The 19,337-nt window shown below is 40.7% G+C and overlaps 1 protein-coding gene across 2 annotated transcripts in view; it reads right to left on the bottom strand.

Moving 5' to 3' along the window:
- Positions 1–1,535: 1,535 nt before the first annotated feature.
- The window catches only part of TAF3 (TATA-box binding protein associated factor 3), a 152,947-nt gene continuing 135,145 nt past the window's right edge, over positions 1,536–19,337 (bottom strand). For both annotated transcript variants that reach the window (XM_082619574.1, XM_082619573.1), the window contains exons 5-7: positions 7,645–7,900; positions 4,341–4,447; positions 1,536–3,530 (exon numbers count right to left, since the gene is read on the bottom strand). In XM_082619574.1, coding sequence (XP_082475700.1) covers positions 3,416–3,530; positions 4,341–4,447; positions 7,645–7,900 — 478 coding nt within the window. In that variant the 3' untranslated portion in view covers positions 1,536–3,415. The remainder of the gene's footprint in view (positions 3,531–4,340; positions 4,448–7,644; positions 7,901–19,337) is intronic.

Genomic DNA, 19,337 nt, shown 5'->3' on the forward strand with positions numbered 1-19,337 from the left:
CTTCTAGACTTGAACTTCTAAAGAAAACTGCTATGATCTGAAGAGATTGGCCATAAAACTATTTGTATTGAAAACTTAGCCCGTGTGCCTTTAGTGAACTTAATTCATTAGCATTCTCACTGGCCAGGTTTCCATATCTGTGTTCATTTTATACTTTAGTTTGGTTACCAGGTCTTTGTTGAATCGTCCTATTCAAAGGAGAACAAAGGAGGTTTAGGTGATACAGTAGGGTAAGGCACTATATTTTATCTTTGCAAAAAGCCCGACAGAGCCAGAATGCTCTGATGCCCTCTGATTTTCTGCAGGACATTTGGAGCCACAAATCAGCTGGAGGATAGAGCCCCTCACTGTGCTTCAGTGCAGACACCTTTAGAAGACAAACAGTGCGCCAGTCACAGAAATCGCGCTTGGCCAGGTCCTCAGGGCTCCGCGGGCAGATCAGCTCACCCGAGGAATGGGGTTCCTGGGAGGGAGGGCTCTCTCTCCCTCTTAAATACCAACCCCTCCAATTAAATCACTAGCCCGGCCAATTTTTTTCCAGACTACTTCTCTTCACGAAGCATCATCAGTGCTGAGGTCAGATGGTAGTGCTGGCATAAATGACAATGGTCCACCAGCTTCCCGACCCCTGGGAGACTTCTCATGCTCCCTAGGGAAATACTCTCCCGGTGCCTCTGCATCGAATTTTCTCAGTTCCGGTAGTTCCTCAAATGTCTGCTGCTCTATGATTTCCTTCTCCCTCAAAAGTCAAAACCCACTTTCTTCTTCTTGCGTGGGTCCCCTCAAGGTTTTCTCCCAATTAAACTGTCATCTTTCCCAATGTAACCCTCTCCCCTCTGGTCCAATACAGGTTTTTCCTTTCCCTGTTTAGTTCAACTTCATTAGGCCAAGTGAATTAATCTCCAGTCTCTTTGTGACGTCTGTGGCATTTGCGATTACTCTCTTTTTCTTCAGTGTGACTTTATGGAGGATGATTCTGCCCAACTTTCTAACTTTGCTTTGGAACACCAGGGTTTCATTTTCGAATCCACATTTCCTTTTGCGGTTTCTCGGACTTCCTTTGGTTGGTGTATGGACAGGCATCCAGTAGAGACTGAGACCACCAGCCCATTTCATACAGGCCACCGAACAGTCAGAAGACGGTAACAACTTTGGGTCTCTGGTGACCTGAACTGGATTCAACTCACTGACCTAGAGGTGAAAGGCTCTGTATTCCATTACTAATCCCTTGAGCTCTCCAGCCCCCTGAAAATGATTCTTTGGTTTTATTATTGCAAAGGCCATTTATAAAATCATGAACTGGATTTAGGAAAGCAACCATGAAATAGCAAGGGACAACAAACTGATTGAAATTCCTTCAATGTCATTTGGGCTGAAGTCTCTCAGACAGTAGGATTGGGGGAAGGTTATATATTGGCACCTCCATTCTTATTTCAGTGGCATGACCAGGTCACTTAGACATGGCAACGTCAGATACACTGACCATGCCTCGAGGAACTAAATCCTAAATAAAAAAAATGGAAAAGCAAACTATGAAATAGCCAATAATCTTTATTTTGCACTTCCCCACCCCCATCCCTCTCCAAAAAGCACTAATGGGTAGATCTGTGCATGTGAAAATATTGTATAAAGTATTTAGGGTGATCTCAAATTAATAGAACAAAAAACACGTGTCTCAACACAGATGCTCTGTTTCTTTGTAGGGATAGAAAAACTTTGACTTCTAGAACAAGGAGGGCAATGAAATACTGCAGTCTTGAAAGGGTGACTCCATTTCCACTGATTTGCAATTTAACATTCATGGCAGAAAGCCTCATTTCTCTAACCACATATATGTTTTAAAATATGATTCATACACTAATATCAATTTACTTGGCATTTAAAAACATCACAATTTCTATTAATATATTTGTATTAGGTTCAAAGCCCATATTCTAGTATTCAAGATATCCATTACACTGGCCCAAGTTGGGATTACTTCAAAATCAAGTAAAAGTCCATATTTATTCCAAAGTTGCTAAAATATGCTAATAAAATTAAATTTGATGTTTTACATTAAAAATAAAATATTTGGTTTATCTCTCAGACATCTATAACATATAATAAATAGTGGGCAGTATAGTAATATAATAAAGTTTTGTGATACCCTGAAATTTGATGAGTTTTCTTTAAAAAAAAATTTCATAATATACTTCATTTCAGCCTTAAACCACAATATCAATGAACAGATTTGCAGAAATAAAACAATATAAACACAAAATGCTACAGTATATATATATATATATATATATATATATATATATATTTCTTTTTTTTTTTTTTAACTTTCGGGGAATCTACATGTCCTTTGAAACAAAAGGAAGTCAAAGAAATTTACAGAAACAAGAGATAACAAAACAATTTCAAATCATAAACCATAGGTTTAAATTGCCTTGTTTTCCTTCCAACTGCTCGGGTCCTTTCCCCCAGTGTTTTGGGTACTGCATGGGTTCAGCTCAAGGTAGGTAACTTTGAACTACACATGGCTCTTTTTTTCTAGCCTTCTTTGCTTATGTACAGCAGTAATTACAGACATGGCTGAAATCACAGCAGATTTCAGAGAAAGCCAGAATTTAACACGATAAAAAATTTTTTTAAAATAACTGCTTCATAAATATTTATTATTTACATTAGGGGAGATCTCCTGGTCTGAAGAGTTTTTATACAAGTTGATGAAATGGATAAGCTGTGAGAAGAACACCAGCAGTTTAGAGAAATGGGCAAAGTCGGGAGGCAACAGAGACAGAAAATAGGTGAGAGTCAACAAAAATAATTTGCACAAAAGCCAACAGGACATGATAGAAACCTTTTTCTTAAAAAATATAAGGTATTTCACAAAAAGCCTGAACATTTTACATGTTAGTACTAAAAACAGGGAGGGAGGGGAAGCTTCATATATTTTTCATCACAAAAATATTTACCGACACTCCACCTGGAGTTTTCTTTTATGTGATTATGATTATCTCACTAGAGAGGGAAGGAGGCTGGAGGTGCAGACAGACTACCAACATCACCCTCAGTCATGGTCAAGGCAGGCCACACGCCACCGTCTCATCTAACAGCTTAAGGAAAAGGCCCTGGAGAGAATCAAGAAAATCGAAAGGGAAGATTATGGTCTTTTTATTAGTAATACTTGTCACTGGTAATAGAAAACGGAGGCGAGGTGGCCCCGGTGCCCCGCCTCCACGTGAGCTTTCCTTCGGTCATGACCACGTGGCCCCGGGCCGGGGTGTTCCAGAAGGAAAATCCCTGCGGGTGGTGTGTTTCTGTCCTCAGTCTTGCGAGGTTCATAACCGGCAGGAACGTGGTGGGAGGTGACACGGAGGCGGGGTTACGGCACCTCCCCCGAGGCGTCGGGACAGGGGCCCCCGGGGCGTCAGTGCGCCCGGTGCTTCCTCTTTTTGTGCTTTTTATCCTTCTTTTTGTTGGCACACTTGGGACAGAACCACTGCATCTCTTCCGGGGGCGCGGCCATTATCCCGACGCAGGGCCTGCATGGTTACCAAGGAAGAAAAGGCTTCAGGCAAACAAGCTTTACTTATCCACACATTCTTTTCCTGTGTTTTTAAAGAATTTCAAGTCATTAAATAATGTCCTAAGTCTGTGGTGTATTTACCAGAAATCCAAGTCACATAGCTCTGACGGATGCTGCGCTACTGCTGGGCGTGTGGGTGATCACCTTACACAAAGCCCCTCTCCAGGCCCCGCTGGAGAAATTAATTAGCTCATTCATCCTTTCAGCCAGAAATAGTCTCATGCTTCTGAGCCACGGCTTTGTTTTTATCTCAGAGATATCATATAGCACGTGACTAAGTGGACTCCTATCTTTTTATATCTGATATTTTCAAGATAAAACGGAAAGGCTGTGTGCATGCATTTTGATGGCGTTTCTTCGGTTTTGGGGGGGGCGCTGAAGAGGTGCAGAAACCACACAAGCTGTCCCTTCACTTCTGCACTGACACGTTTACGGGGGTTCCCTTAGCGTTGCCGTCAAGTACTGCAGCTGCTACAGAAAACGACTGGCAAGAAAGGAAAGGGAACCCCCTCCAGCTCCTTTTCCTTTGTTAAAGCAGGAGGATACATAAGCTAAGCAACACATTTGGAATTTAGGCTGAACAATGATAGGCCAAAGACTCGTGCTTTTTGGAATTCACATGAACGCCTTTCTCTTGGCAGTGGTTCTGCTCCGTACACTGCTCTCCGGAGAGGAACTGCCCTGGGAGAAAAGCTAGGATGGGCCAGAGACACCCCCACACCCCGTGTGCAGAGCCCCTCCCCCCAGGGCCACGATGGGGACTCACCAGTGGTACCAGTCGTCACAATCATCACAGCCAATCATGGGGCTCCCGTCATCGGGCTTGTTGCAGCCGGGACAGATCCAGATCTGGTTCCCCCACTCGTCTCGGATCTGCGGTTGCAGGGGAGGGAGCAAAACAGAGATGCTTTGAGGAGGAAGTACCCAAAAAAGGGCACAATAAGGATCATTACTTCACACTGCGAAGCTAATACACCGACAGATTAAACTAAAAACAAAAACAAAAAACCCAGTAGTTAACAATTTAGTAAAGCTGTGATCATGGTCATCACTATCCTGGGATCACCTGAAAAAGCAAATGGCTACTAAGTGTTCAATGATAAGACATGCTTTTTCTTTTTTTTTGGCCCTCGGCTTGCAGGATCCCAGTTCCCGACCAGGGATTGAGCCCAGGGCCCGGCAGTGAAGGCCCAGAATCCTAACCACCAGGCCACCAGGGAACTCCCAAGGCATTTCTAATGAATATTTTAAACTCTCTTTTGTAAGTCATAAAAACAAAGCATTTTATAATAATTTCTGTGAGCAATATGACCTACGGCCACTTTTATCTAAAGAAATACTGTAAACACACACATCCTGAATGACTAGGGTTTTCATGGAAGTAATGACGAATATTTTTGAAAGCTATTGAGCTCAACTCAATGTTGTTTCCTCCATCGCATTCACAGGCCTGGAATTAATAAATACGGCCAATGTGCATGTATCGCCTTATTACTTATTAGCCAAACCCTTCTCCTGAACTAGCTGATAAGATCAAGGATATAAAGGAGCTGTTACTAAGTAACTTTCCATTCCCTTTATGACATTTTCAGTAAAGTACAATCAACTAAAGGGCAAATGAAATAAGGGACGCGCGGGAGGCCAAAGAGCCACACATTTTCATGTTATTTTGCAACAAATAACGCTGTGCTCTGAACTTTGCTTTACTTAACTTAGCAGTTCCAAATAAGAAGCATCCCTAACTGAACAACTTCCTCAAATTCCACATGAACAAGACCGATTTGGAAGAAACAATTCTATGATGGGCATTTAAAACCAGGAATGATAATTTTCTAAAGTTTTTCCAATCACACAGCACATAATTTAATTCAGTTTATTTTGCAAGCTATAGTCTCTTCTGGTACTTTAAAATACAACACTGACTAGATGTGCAGGAGAGATGGCTTTCTGTGTGTGTGATGGGTGTACGGGGGGCAGAGATATTTCATTCCACTGATGCGCTATTTTAAGGCTGACCAGTCTCAAAACGGTCTCTACAGAGGCAGAGGATGCTGATGTGAAGGCTTCCTAAACAAATCTGTGGGTAGCTACATCCCTGACTCGGTCCTCTCTAGTTTCAAGGGGAGAGACCACCAGTTAGCACGTGCCAGCTGTCTGGGGCGAAGGCTGGCCCAGCGCCCTGGGCCCTGAAGCTGACATGCATGGCCAGTCCTGCTGCTGGCTGACCTTTCTTGAAATTAGGAGGCCGTGACCCTGTGACATGAGAAATCTGCCACAGCACCCATAATAACTAACGCCCAGCCCTTCACGGTTTACTAAGTTCTTTCAAATGTCTTACTTGGTTTCATCATCCTAAAACAACGCTTGGCTAGGTTAGAAATGGGGAGACTGGAGCTAAGGGAATGTCAGTGACAGTTCCAATGTCACAGATTGGGCAGTGACAAAATCAGCCTTTTTGCTGTATAGCCTGTGTCTTTCCTTCAATTCACACATTTTGTCTTCTGTCTACAAAGTGTCTCTGAGGAGACAGAAGGCATTTCATCCATGTTGTCTATGCAAATCTGATCCATCTCCAGGGAGTTAACTCAAAAATCCACTGGAGAATCAGAAATCAGCGACCACCTAGTCTATCAACCCCCTAATCCCACCTGAAGAAATGGAGGCCGAGGAGATTAAGTGTAAAATCCTCCCCGATTAACCCATCTTGGGGTGATGTGGCCTCAATTAAACACCTGTAGCAACTGGTCCTTGAATGGACTGACTTGATGATCACAGATTTTTGTATCATGTCTTCTATTTTTACCTTGAATGGCCAATTGTTTTCTTCCTGTTAATACTTCATGTCTTTATATCCTCTCTGAAGATTTTTGAGATTTTCTTCTTATCCTTCGTGTCATTACAGTGCCTCAGATACTTAATGATTCATTGAAATTTCCTTCCCAAATGCCTTTAGAGATGTAATACTTGCACGATTTATAACAGCAGCAGCAGGACTCTGACCCCGCCACCCTCCAGTCCCAGCTATTCGGAAAGACCCAAACCACTGCTAGGCTGACACATCTCAGCCCACGTACGTGGTGATCTCGGCTGCGTCAGCTCAGCTAGGACCTCCGTGTGCCTGACACCTTTCTGTTGCCTGTTTATGTGTCGCTCTACAGAGCTCAAAGAACATGTTTATGTAAGTGCTTTATTACTTGATTGAATTCAGGGCTTGAGTAAGATCCGATACTAGTAGGTATGGGGAGAACACGTGAAAACATGACGACCGTGCGAACTCGTTCATCGAGGTGAGTTTTTCCACCCGACGACAGGCTTGGGCTCAGGAAGCTCCGTGGCTGACAGTTCGTCCCCGTTCGCTCTGCAGGCCCTGGTTTGCTCTGGACCTTAGCCAGAGAGTTACTATAATTAGTGCTGCTGCTCAGAAAGAGCAGCCGGCCCATCAGACGTGTGTCTATCACACAAATCATACTCTTAAGCGAGTCACTGCTTGATCGAGAAAGTCAATGAGGGGTGCAACTACCGCTATGCACCTCTATATTTATACACTGATTGTACTGTGTATAGGCATATAGTCATCTTCCAAAACAAGGCCGACTAAAGAAAAACAATGCTCTGACATTATCTATGGAGACTAAACATGCAAACATCTCAACAATACTTTTCAGCCGAAAGCTTAAAAGTGCAATGAAAATGGCTTTCTAGGCATAAAGAATTGCCTCTGAAATTCAATAATGATTCATCTGACGCTGCATTTTTAATTGGAAACATTTTCATGAGGGAAGAGTGAGCTCTTTTTTTTTTTTTTTTTTTTTTTTTTTTTGCTGTACGCGGGCCTCTCACTGCTGTGGCCTCTCCCGTTGCGGAGCACAGGCTCCGGACACACAGGCTCCGCGGCCATGGCTCGCGGGCCCAGCCGCTCCGCGGCATGTGGGATCTTCCGGGATCGGGGCACGAACCCGTGTCTCCTGCATCGGCAGGCGGACTGTCAACCACTGCGCCACCAGGGAAGCCCAAGAGTGAGCTCTTAAGTGGCTGTTTCTCAAATGCTCCAAAAATAGAAAGTAGCGCACCACGTAAGTGCTGACCGTCTCCGTGACCACACTCCGGACGGGGGCTTTCGAACTGGCAGATCCCGAGGCGGCGGGGGCCGGAGCGGGCATCCCGGCGAGGGGCGTGCTGGCCGGGGCCAGGAGGGGCAAAGGCACGGGGGCGGGGGTGACGTGCACGGGGACAGGGGCGGGGGCCGGCGTGGGCGGCGGCGTCTTGGGTCTGTTCAGAGAAGGCGCTGGCTTAGCCTCGGGGGCTGGGACCACTTTGCTGATGACACTGTCAATAAAAGAGAGAAAAGGAAAAGTCAAAACACATAGTTGAGTCAAGCCAGGTAGCTAAAACATGATCGCACAATCGCTTGGTTCTTCTAGCAGCAAAAGACTTTTTGGAGAGTCCAGAGAGCAACGGAGCTCAGGGTTAAAGGCCCTTCCCCAACCTGCTTCTCCACGTACTCGGTCACGGCTGGCCGAGATGCCAGGCAGCGGGGGTGAGGCTCCAGCTCCTTCCCTAGTGAGGTCCCCAAGCCGTGATTGGAGCTGTGTGCTGCTGTCCCTTCATTAACACCGTCTTACCCACAGAACCCACGCCGGGGAGGAGAACTAGGCTCAGAGCCAGGGTATCTGAGGTCAAACCCTACGTGTTCCACAGGCCGGCATGCGACCTGGGGTAAGTCACTTAAAAGTTAAAGTTAAAGGAGGCAAGGATATACAATGGAGAAAGGACAGCCTCTTCAATAAGTGGTGCCGGGGAAACTGGACAGCTACATGGAAAAGAAGGAAATGAGAACACTCCCTAACACCACACACAAAAATAAACTCAAAATGGATTACAGACCTAAGTGTAAGGCCAGACACCATCAAACTTAGAGGAAAACATAGGCAGAACACTCTATGACATAAATCACAGCAAGATCCTTTTTGACCCACCTCCTAGAGAAATGGAAATAAAAACAAAAATAAACAAATGGGACGTAATGAAACTTAAAAGCTTTTGCACAGCAAAGGAACCCATAAACAAGGCGAAAAGACAACCCTCAGAATGGGAGAAAATATTTGCAAATGAAGCAACTGACAAAGGATTAATCTCCAAAATGTATAAGCAGCTCATGAGGCTCAATATCAAAAAAACAAACAACCCAATTCAAAAATGGGCAGAAGACCTAAATAGACATTTCTCCAAAGAAGATATACAGATTGCCAACAAACACATGAAAGGATGCTCAACATCACTAATCATTAGAGAAATGCAAATCAAAACTACAATGAGATATCACCTCACACCAGTCAGAGTGGCCATCATCAAAAAATCTACAAACAATAAATGCTGGAGAGGGTGTGGAGAAAAGGGAACTCTCTTGCACTGTTGGTGGGAATGTAAATTGATACAGCCACTATGGAGAACAGTATGGAGGTTCCTTAAAAAACTAAAAATAGAACTACCATATGACCCAGCCATCTCACTACTGGGCATATATACCCCGAGAAAACCATAATTCAAAGAGTCATGTACCACAGTGTTCACTGCAGCTCTATTTACAATAGCCAGGACATGGAAGCAACCTAAGTGCCCATCGACAGATGAATGGATAAAGAAGATGTGGCACATATATACAACGGAATATTACTCAGCCATAAAAAGAAACGGAATTGAGTTATTTGTAGTGAGGTGGATGGACCTAGAGTCTGTCATACAAAGTCAGAAAGAGAAAAACAAATACCGTATGCTGACACATATATATGGAATCTAAAAAAAAAAAAGGTCATGAAGAAACTAGGGGCAAGACGGGAATAAAGACACAGACCTACTAGAGAACAGACTTGAGGATACGGGGAGGCAGAAGGGTAAGCTGCGACGAAGTGAGAGAGAGGCATGGACATATATACACTACCAAATGTAAAACAGATAGCTAGGGGGAAGCAGCCGCATAGCACAGGGAGATCAGCTCGGTGCTTTGTGACCACCTAGAGGGGTGGGATAGGGAGGGTGGGAGGCAGGGAGACGCAAGAGGGAGGAGATATGGGGATATATGTATATGTATAACTGATTCACTTTGTTATAAAGCAGAAACTAACACACCATTGTAAAGCAATTATACTCCAATAAAGATGTTAAAAATAATAATAATAAAAAAATAAAAGTACGAGTTACTGTGCGCCTCTAAGCAGCTGGTGTTACACTAGGTGCTTTCCATACATCACCTCCTCTAGTCCTCACAACAACTTCAAAGAAGTTATAGTGACCCCGTTTTATAGATGAGGAAACAGGATTAGAGAGAGAAAGGAATTTGGGTAAATGGGTGGCAGGCTTAGAACCGAGGTCTATTTAATTTTAAAACTCTTCTTTTCTTTTTACAAAGTACCTTTATTTGAGGGGAAAAAAGGATATCATCTCAAGTTTAGAGAAAACATATTTGCTTCTGGTCTCCCTCCCTCCCTCCTCCAGAAGGAACCACTGTCCTCCAGCCGGGAGCTGTGTTTCTCAATTTTTGTTCTTTGAACTTTTTCTGCCTTTGCAGATACCCATAAACAATGCATATCGTACTGCTGTTTTATGTGTTTCAAGTATATAAACAATTCACACTATATTTATCGTTTGCAACTAGCTTTCCTCACCTAGTTTTTTTTTTGTAACTGAGATATAATCAACATTGTGTACGTTTGCATAATGTGTCGGCTTGACACATTTGTAAACTGCAAAATGATTACTGCAGTGGCCTTAGCTAATACCTTTATCACACCACATAATTATCATTTCTTTTTTTGAACGGAATTGTTTGGATCTACTCTCTTGCAACCTTGACATTTGTTAATACAGTATTGTTGACTATAATCTCCATGCTGTGTATCAGATCCCTAGAACTTATCTGTTTACTAGTTGCCCGCTTAGTTTTATGCTCTTGATTTATCGATATATGTTACTTATTTTAATTGCTATATAGTATTCCATAGTATGAATAAGTCAAAGTGTTTTTGCCCATTGCCCTACTGACTGTATGTATTATCTTGTAAATGTTACATGTTAACTTGTAAATATGGTGATGAATCTCCCTGGGCTATATTCCTAGACATAAAGTTTCACCTTTATTAGGAATCCGGAGCTGCTCTCTAAAATAGGCTGCACTGACCTACCTCTTCTTACGATCCCGCACTGACCTTCCTAGACCTTGCTTTTCTGATCAACAAAGTATAAATAAAGATAGCTGCCCGTGAAGGCTATGGTGAGAACCTGAATAGGGAGGAATGCGTCAAGAACTATGTACAAATGTGAAGTGTCATGGCCATTGCTCATGTCATCCTCAGCATTGTCATGACCAATCCACACAGGGCCTCTTTCTCAAAGTCCTTGTTTAGAAAAACACCTCCCCTACAAAGCACTGATTCTTTGCTATTCTGGTCAGAAGACTACACAACAGTATTTCAAAAATTCCATCATTATACAAGCAAATAAACAGTGCTGTTACTTGCTCTCCACTTGTTTCACGTGAGTGTGATCACCTTCCTAACTCGAATGTAGCCAAAGACCAAGAGAATTTAACATGGGCTGTTTGTCCAGGAGACACTCAATAGATGCTTAATGTAATCCATAGTGAATATTTATCCAGTACTAACCAAGTTCCCAGCTGTTGTGAGTGCTGGAAAGCCAAGTGCATGCCGGCACCTGCTGAATGTTTACTTGCCCATCTCACTTGACCCTCATAACAACCAAATGAAGCAACAAGTGCTGATATTATCCTCCTTTTGTAGAGAAAGAAACCAAGGCACAGAGATTAAGTACCTTGCGCAAGTTCACAGACTACTATGTGGCAGAGCCAGGATTTAAACCCAGGCAGCCTGATTTCAGAACCTGTGATCTTAACAACTACACTCTGCTGGCTCTCAGTGCTTACTGAGTGAGGTTTGCCTTACATGTAAGATGAGAGGTCCAAGTTATTACTATGGCATTTATATCCATAGGGCAAGCACTCCTTATTCTTATGGTTAGACTAAAATTTAAAAACACTGTTCTGGGAGGCAGTTTCCCATAATGGTTTAAAATATGGGTGCTGGCGTATGCTAATGCACATATATGGAATCTGAAAAAAATGGTACTGATGAACCTAGTGACAGGGAAGGAATAAAGATGCAGATGTACAGAATGGACTTGAGGACACAGGTGGGGAAGGGGAAGCTGGGACGAAGTGAGAGAGTAGCATGGACATATATACACTACCAAATGTAAAACAGATAGCTAGTGGGAAGCAGCTGCATAGCATAGGGAGATCAGCTCGGTGCTTTGTGACCACCTAGAGGGGTGGGATAGGGAGGACGGAAGGGAAGCTCAAGAGGGAGTGGATATGGGGATATGTATATACTTATAGCTGATTCACTTTGTTGTACAACAGAAACTAACATAACATTGTAAAGCAATTATACTCCAATAAAGATATTAACAATAAAATAAAATAAAATAAGGGTGCTGGAACCAAAACTAAAGGAAAAGCAGGAACCCAGAGAGGTAAGTAGAACACAGATGTTTCACTCTGAGGGCATTTGCGTATAAGGTGAATCTGATCTTTGGTTTTGATACAGGGGACAGGTTTCAAAGCCCAGGGCCTGTCAAAGTGGAAAGTCTAATAGAATTCCCTCCCCACATTAAGGACTCCCAACAGGCTATACCAATTAGGTAAGAATGAATCAGATCTCATGAATTCTCAACTCTGGTGGTCCAGGACAACATATTTAAAGTAATTTGGACTTGTAATGCACCTAGGTACCCAGCACTAATCATCTTGAAAGGAAGTAACTTAAAATCTAGGCTTCATATTATTAATACAGACAATTATTTAAGAAAAAAAAGCAGCACGGAATCAAAGATAAACATATAAGGAAGCAAGGCTGCAACAGGGAGAACCAGAAGAAATAACAGACAGTATGAAGAGATCCATAAAGACCGCAGATACTACAATTATCAACTACAAAACAATTCTGCTTATAGTGTTTAAAAAAATAAAAGGCAAAACTGGAAATTATATGCAGGTAATAGGAGGTTACACAGAGTTATCTAGCAGATTTGAAAAGATCCAAACAGACCTTACAGAAATGGAAAGTACAGTAACTGAAATTTAAAACTCAGTGGATGGGAGAACTATAAACTGAATAGAACAGAAGAAATTACGTAGAATGTAGCCTGGAGAGGCAAAGAAAATACAATAAAAAGGTCTAATTAGTACTGTTTAATTTAAATTCTAGAAAGAGAATGAAACAGAGGTAAAATGTTAACAAAGAATATCTGACTTTTACAGAACTGATGCAAGATACTAATCCACAGACTTAAGAAGCCCAACAAATCCCAGGCAAGATAAATAAAAAGAAATCTATACATGCACACATCAGAGTGAAAAGATAAAATATCACAGGCAAAGAGAAAAGTCTGAAAAGAGTCCAAAAGAAAAAAGGACAATTACTTTCAAAGAAGAAACAGGTGACAGCTGACTTCTCAACAGCAATGCTAAAATCTAGAAGACAGTGGAATAATATCTTCAATATGCTAAAGGCAAATAAATTTTGTCTTCAAAAACATCTTTCAAGAATAGGATGAGGGGCTTCCCTGATGGCGCAGTGGTTGAGAGTCTGCCTGCTGATGCAGGGGATACAGGTTTGTGCCCCGGTCCGGGAAGATCCCACATGCCGCAGAGCAGCTGGGCCTGTGAGCCATGGCTGCTGAGCCTGCGCGTTCGGAGCCTGTGCTCCACAACAGGAGAGGCCACAACAGTGAGAGGCCCTCGTACCCCCCCCCCCCCCACACACAGAATAGGATGAAATAAAGACGTTTTCTGGCAAGCAAAATCTGAGAATTTGCCACCAGTGGACCCTTATTAAAAGAAATTCTAAAGTAGCAATTCCCAAATTTTTTGGTCCTAGGATCCCTTTACAATCTTAATATTAGTGAGAAACATAAAGAACTTTTGTTTATGTGCATTATATCTGCCAATACTTACCATATTAAACATTGAAACAGAGAAATTTAAAAATAATTAGAGAGTTCATTTAAAGATAACAATAACAAACCTGTTACACGTTAACAGGTAGCATTTTTTTAATGAAAAGCAAGTGGCAGTTTCCTACAAGTTAGCTGCAATGTGCAATCTAAAACCATATCAATAAGCTTTTCATATTCTGTTATATTAAAGTCCATTGATCTGTCTGGCACTTTGAATAGATATTTTACCAATGCATGATTTTATAACATCATGCACTGGTGATCTGGAATATTGGTTCACTGAATTATGCAGATCTTTCAAATATTTATACATTATATAATATTAAAAAAATCACATTTGTTGGTGTTACCATCCATCTCATCAAAAATTTCTTAAATTGTTGAGGAGCTGTCAATTTGTAATGATACGTTTTCCAAAATTCTAGCTTTCACGTAAGAGCTTGAATTTTATCATCTATAACAAATGCTCTCAGGTATTTTCTTTGAAATAACAGTCTTGGGCCTTCTCAAAAATATACAACATCCATGGCTGCTTTGTATCCTAACTGTGTGCATATCTGTCTTTATCACTCACATTAGGTGGTATATTCCTTAGGAGTAAGGTATGTACTATCTTATTTGTCTTTGAATTATCTGCAGTATTAAACAGTGTCTTGATACATATTCATCAACTTTAATATGTTTAATGCCTAATATGACAGGAAGAATGCTCCTATAGAATAACTATTTTACTTTTGAATATTTTTTGCCTGTTTAAAATATTTAAAAATAGGTCAGTTTCCTCTATTCTTTCCTTCCTGCCTACCTTCCTTCCACACTACTTAATGAGTCCCAAGACCACTGAGATTTCTATTTGCCAACATGGATTCTAATTCCTCATCTGTCTACTCATTCTTAGACCAAGAATGATCACGACACCAATGCAAGGCACAAACACGTCATGAAGGTTTCATTCTTTTATCTGAAATGCTTTTAAATTGTTTTAAGCTATTCCAAACCCATGATGAATATTATTTGCCTTGCCTGACTCTTTCTCAACCCCCTTTCATTCTCTATTTTTCTTAGACTTCTCCTTTTCCTACAAGGCCTGTGAATGGTGCCCATGAAAATGGTTTAGCATCAGCAGTGCAGCCAGTGGACGTGAACAGGCTGTTGATCAATTTATGGGGCAGTACCTGAGATCTCAGAAATACCTACTTGTACAAATCTTATTTTTCAATTCAGAGAAATGGTCTTTTAATGAAAATAACGCATAATAAAGATAATCCTTCCAAAATGCCACATATTCCTCCAGCTCAATTAAATTTCCCCTTTAAATTTGGTATGTATTGATATATATATTTATATTTCTCATTCAAATTTCCTGAGTAGCAAAAGGGAAAAAAATAAAAGTGGGTAACTCAGTGTTGATGAGACAACACACGTCCTAATTTTCTGCTTCCAAGAGATTAGATTGGTATTATATAGGCTCCAAAGTGACTTGTCTTTCCCAGCTCTTTTGAATTTCACCAGAAAATTCACAGAGTTTGAAAGTTATTTGATTCTAGCTGCTCAGTTACTTTTGTGGTAACCGGAGGCACAGTTTTGAGAACAATTCTTTTATTATCTCTTTACTTTTGAACATTACGGAAAAAATACATAAACAGTATCACATGATATAATTTCTCATCACTTGTGAGATAAACTATCGTTACTCAACCTAATATGATCATTGTAAAAATAATTTTGGATTCCTATTGGCCTCCACCGCCGATCTTTATTGTTTCCTACTTCTAAACAGCACTTTCTCTGTATTTCTTCCCTTTAGTGGCACTTTCCCTCCTCTTTAACTGCATAGTAAGCTCTCCTTCAGAGCTCTCTGTTGAATAAGCAATGTCTTCAGAGTAACCAACACTGCCCACAGCTGGGTCCCACAATGGCTCCATGCTGCTAACATTACATCTTTTGGAGGATTTGATCAGAGGGCTCTAGCTGCTATAAACACTGGTGTTATTCATAAAAACATGCAGAAGGAGGATTTTTGGCAGGATTTCTTTACCTGTTTCCCTAGCACAAAACACTGAAATAAATAGAGTGGGTCATGCGCTGCCTGGCCTGTAATGCAAACTCAACAGCTTGACAAGTCAACAAAGGGCCCGTCCTCACCTCTCCAGCCACACAGAGGCTCCGAGGTTAGAGGCAAACACCATTTGGATACGTCTACATGGGGAGTTTAATGATCCTCATTAGTCAGCAATTGTGTGCAAACACTGTGAAGCTGGCCATCAAAGTTATCAAAGTCCGTATGACTGGTTACTGAACTGCACAAAGTTCAAAAGTTCCCTCACATGGCTCACTTATTTGCCTCAAAAGCCAACAGCCATTTTTTAAATGGTGACAAAACGATGCCATAGGTAAAGACTACTGTAAGCACCTCCATGAATGTTATATAAACTTCTTAACAGGGAAGTTCTTTGATGTCTGGGAGAAAACCCACTTTGATTAAAAAAAAAAAAAAATATATATATATATATATATATATATATATATATATATACACACACACATACACACACACACATATTGAAGCCACAACTTTTCTTCTTCAGATTTAGAACTTTGATCAATCTCAGAAATACCATGCACCTTTTGAGATACACATGAAACAGATTCCCATGTTGTACTGTAAACTAAGATTTCACTATATATTACTATAAAACCGGATCACTGTGTCTGTGATTATCTAAAACATCACAGTTTTGCTCTCTTACTTTTCTTGTAAAAGTCCTGGAAATACTAAGCCCAAGTGTGTCAGGCAGCCTCCTCCCACCCTGGTGGAGTGTCCTCGCAGCCTGGGTGGGCTCTGACTCGGACAGCTAACAGGATATCATGAAAACAACTGTGTGTGACACCCGAGCTAGGTCATAAGAGACACTGCAGCTTCTGCCTTGCTCTCTTTTGGATCAGTTGCTCTGCGGAAGCCAGAGGCTAAGTCATGAGGACATTGCAGCTGCCTTAGGACAAGGCCCATGTGACCAGTAACTGAGGCCTCCTGCCAACAGCCATGTGTGAGCCCGCAGTGCATTCTCCAGCCCTGGTGAGGCCTTCCAGTGACTGAGGCCCTGGGCAGCAGCTTGACGGAGACTGGAGTCAGAACCACCCGAATTCCTGACCCACGGGAAACTAGGAAGTAGCACGTTTATTGCTTTAGCTGCTAAGTTTTGGGGTCATTTGTTATATGTGGGAATAGAAAATTAATATACCAAGTATTTAATTTATCGCATTTAGGTATATAAACAAATATTCAGAATTTAGGAGAAATTATATTTTAGAGCATCGGTACTTAAAATGCCAAAGTGTAACACAGTCATTTCCATATTTCACATGTGATCAAAAGGAACAAATAACAAAGACAATTATGAGAATCAGTGCTATGTTGATTCTTCAAATCAATCATTATCCTTATTCTTCTTGATCCTCACAGCTCGACTTTCAGCATTCATATAATTAGCACATAACTGTAAATGGATTTAATTCCTCAAGCTCATGGCTTGCCTCTTGAATATTTACATCATCTTATCTTGTCATAGACCAAGTACATACCAAGTAGCAAACATTTTGTCTTTTAATTCAGGCATGACCTATTTGAAAAATGAAACAGATCACATGAAGTAATTAGAGGCAAATATAGCCATTGTAGAATCTTCATTTCCAAAGAAGATACCCAAATGATTTGACTTCTATTGTCAAATCTTCAAAATCTGTAAAATACCCTAAAAGGGCATGAATACTTAGATAAATAATAAATAATGCATACTTCCTCATTTTTGCAAACAGATATACAAAAGGATAATTTAAAAAAAGAAATAAAGATGGTAACCTATAGGTCGAGGGGGATAAAGGTAGAGGGAAAGGGCAGAAAGCAAGATGTCTCTGAACATATTACATAGTTTCAACTGTGGGGGCAAGTAAATGTCTTACCTATTCAGAAAATTAAATTTATAAAATTGCCTACAAGTCAAAAATAAATGGAAAGGAAGGAACCTCAACGCATATCTTGTTGGTGACACAACCACACACACAGAATTATTTCAGGTGACTTAAGGAGGCCAGCACTTTGGACCTCCTCAGATTCTGCTCCACCCAAGTCTTTTCTGATCCTTCCTTGCTGGAAGCAATCACCTTGAACTTCTGTATCATCTGAGATGTATCTCTTATAGACTTTAACACTCTCTACCTCTATTATGATTGTTTACATCTACGTTCCTGAGAGAAGAACCAACATCTGATTCAAATTTACCATTTGCACAAGTGTATCTCCTTCGACACAGTTTTACTAGTATATAATCAAAATTAGTATTTTTCAAATGCAAAACCACTTAAAAAAATGTAAAACCATGAGGGTGTTGTCTAGAGCACTGTCAGGGTTCTTTTCAAAAACCAAATTCCCTGGAGTCAGAACTTCTAAAAGATTTTGGGATTTTAGAAAAGCTTCTGCTTCTCTCCAGCAAAGAAAGGGTACAGTTAGTAAAAAAAAAGCAAAACCAAATGAAACTGAACATTCAACACTGATGAAACTTCACTTTTAATACTCTCTGAGCCTGGAGTCTACAGAGGAGGATGAGATGCTTTTACATGAACATATGCTAAAGTTGCAAGTTAACCATAAAAGATAAACCTTCACTCATTCATTCATTCATTTTAGGATTAAATAACATCCCAGTTATTTGAAAACATTAAAAGCAGTAAGATGATATTCAGTGAACCTGAAAAATGAACAGGATTGTGATTAAGATTTGTATCTCACTGTAGTGTTATAATATTCAGTTATTCCTGAAGTCATGCTTGGAAAACCCAACACTACTACTTCAAAATATATTAAAATTTGATAATAGCTGCTGTGTCTTCACCAAAAACCACCAGGCTTTACATGAATTTTTATCTTTCTCAGTAAATAGCATGGAAAAAAATATCATATATATATACTTATAGCATGTGATATATATAGAGATGTATACACACACACATGTTTTTTTTCACCTTTGTGGACTAAAGAAGCAGAAGTAATTATTAAAATCCTAAGTAATACGGCATAGAGAGCTAAAGATGGGCAGTCAGTGAGTGTGCTCTGGAGGAAAAGCTACTCCCAGATTCAAAAAAAAGTAGATTCAAATTGAGGGGTGTCATTTTTCATCTATCCAGAGTATACGAGAGGTGCATCTGTTACTAGATAGATAACGCAAGTCTTTAAAAAAATCCACATTTCCCTTTTACATAGACTACAGAATGACCGACTTTACATTATTTAATAAAACACATTTGGAAACTTAGTCACTCCATCTGTAGGATCTTCCAATTCCTTTAAGCAACTTATTTTCAGCATCCTCTTATTACTCAAAGGACCTCTAAAGTTAGGCAGAATACCAAGAGTCACAGTTTAGGAAGGAGAAGCAATCTCTGACAGAAGATTTCAAGACCAAACGTAGCCTTCCCATTGTACTCCAGGGCTAAGAGTAAGCTTCCTCTATCCCCTTCAGCCCTCTTACTTAAGGGTTTTTTACTTGATAAAACCAACTCCTAATGTTACAGCCATTCTGGAAAAGTAACTCAATTAAACTTTATTTTGATACCACTTCAAATCTACGAAAGCTTGTTCAAACAGAGTGAAAATCAGTGTTATGGTTCAACAGATGAGAGACTGTTTCAGTCCGTGAATCCATCTCAACAAATATTTATCGCCCGTCTACTATGTCTC

Source organism: Mesoplodon mirus (assembly GCF_964341445.2).
Source record: "Mesoplodon mirus genome assembly, chromosome: 4".
Taxonomy (NCBI): domain Eukaryota; kingdom Metazoa; phylum Chordata; class Mammalia; order Artiodactyla; family Ziphiidae; genus Mesoplodon; species Mesoplodon mirus.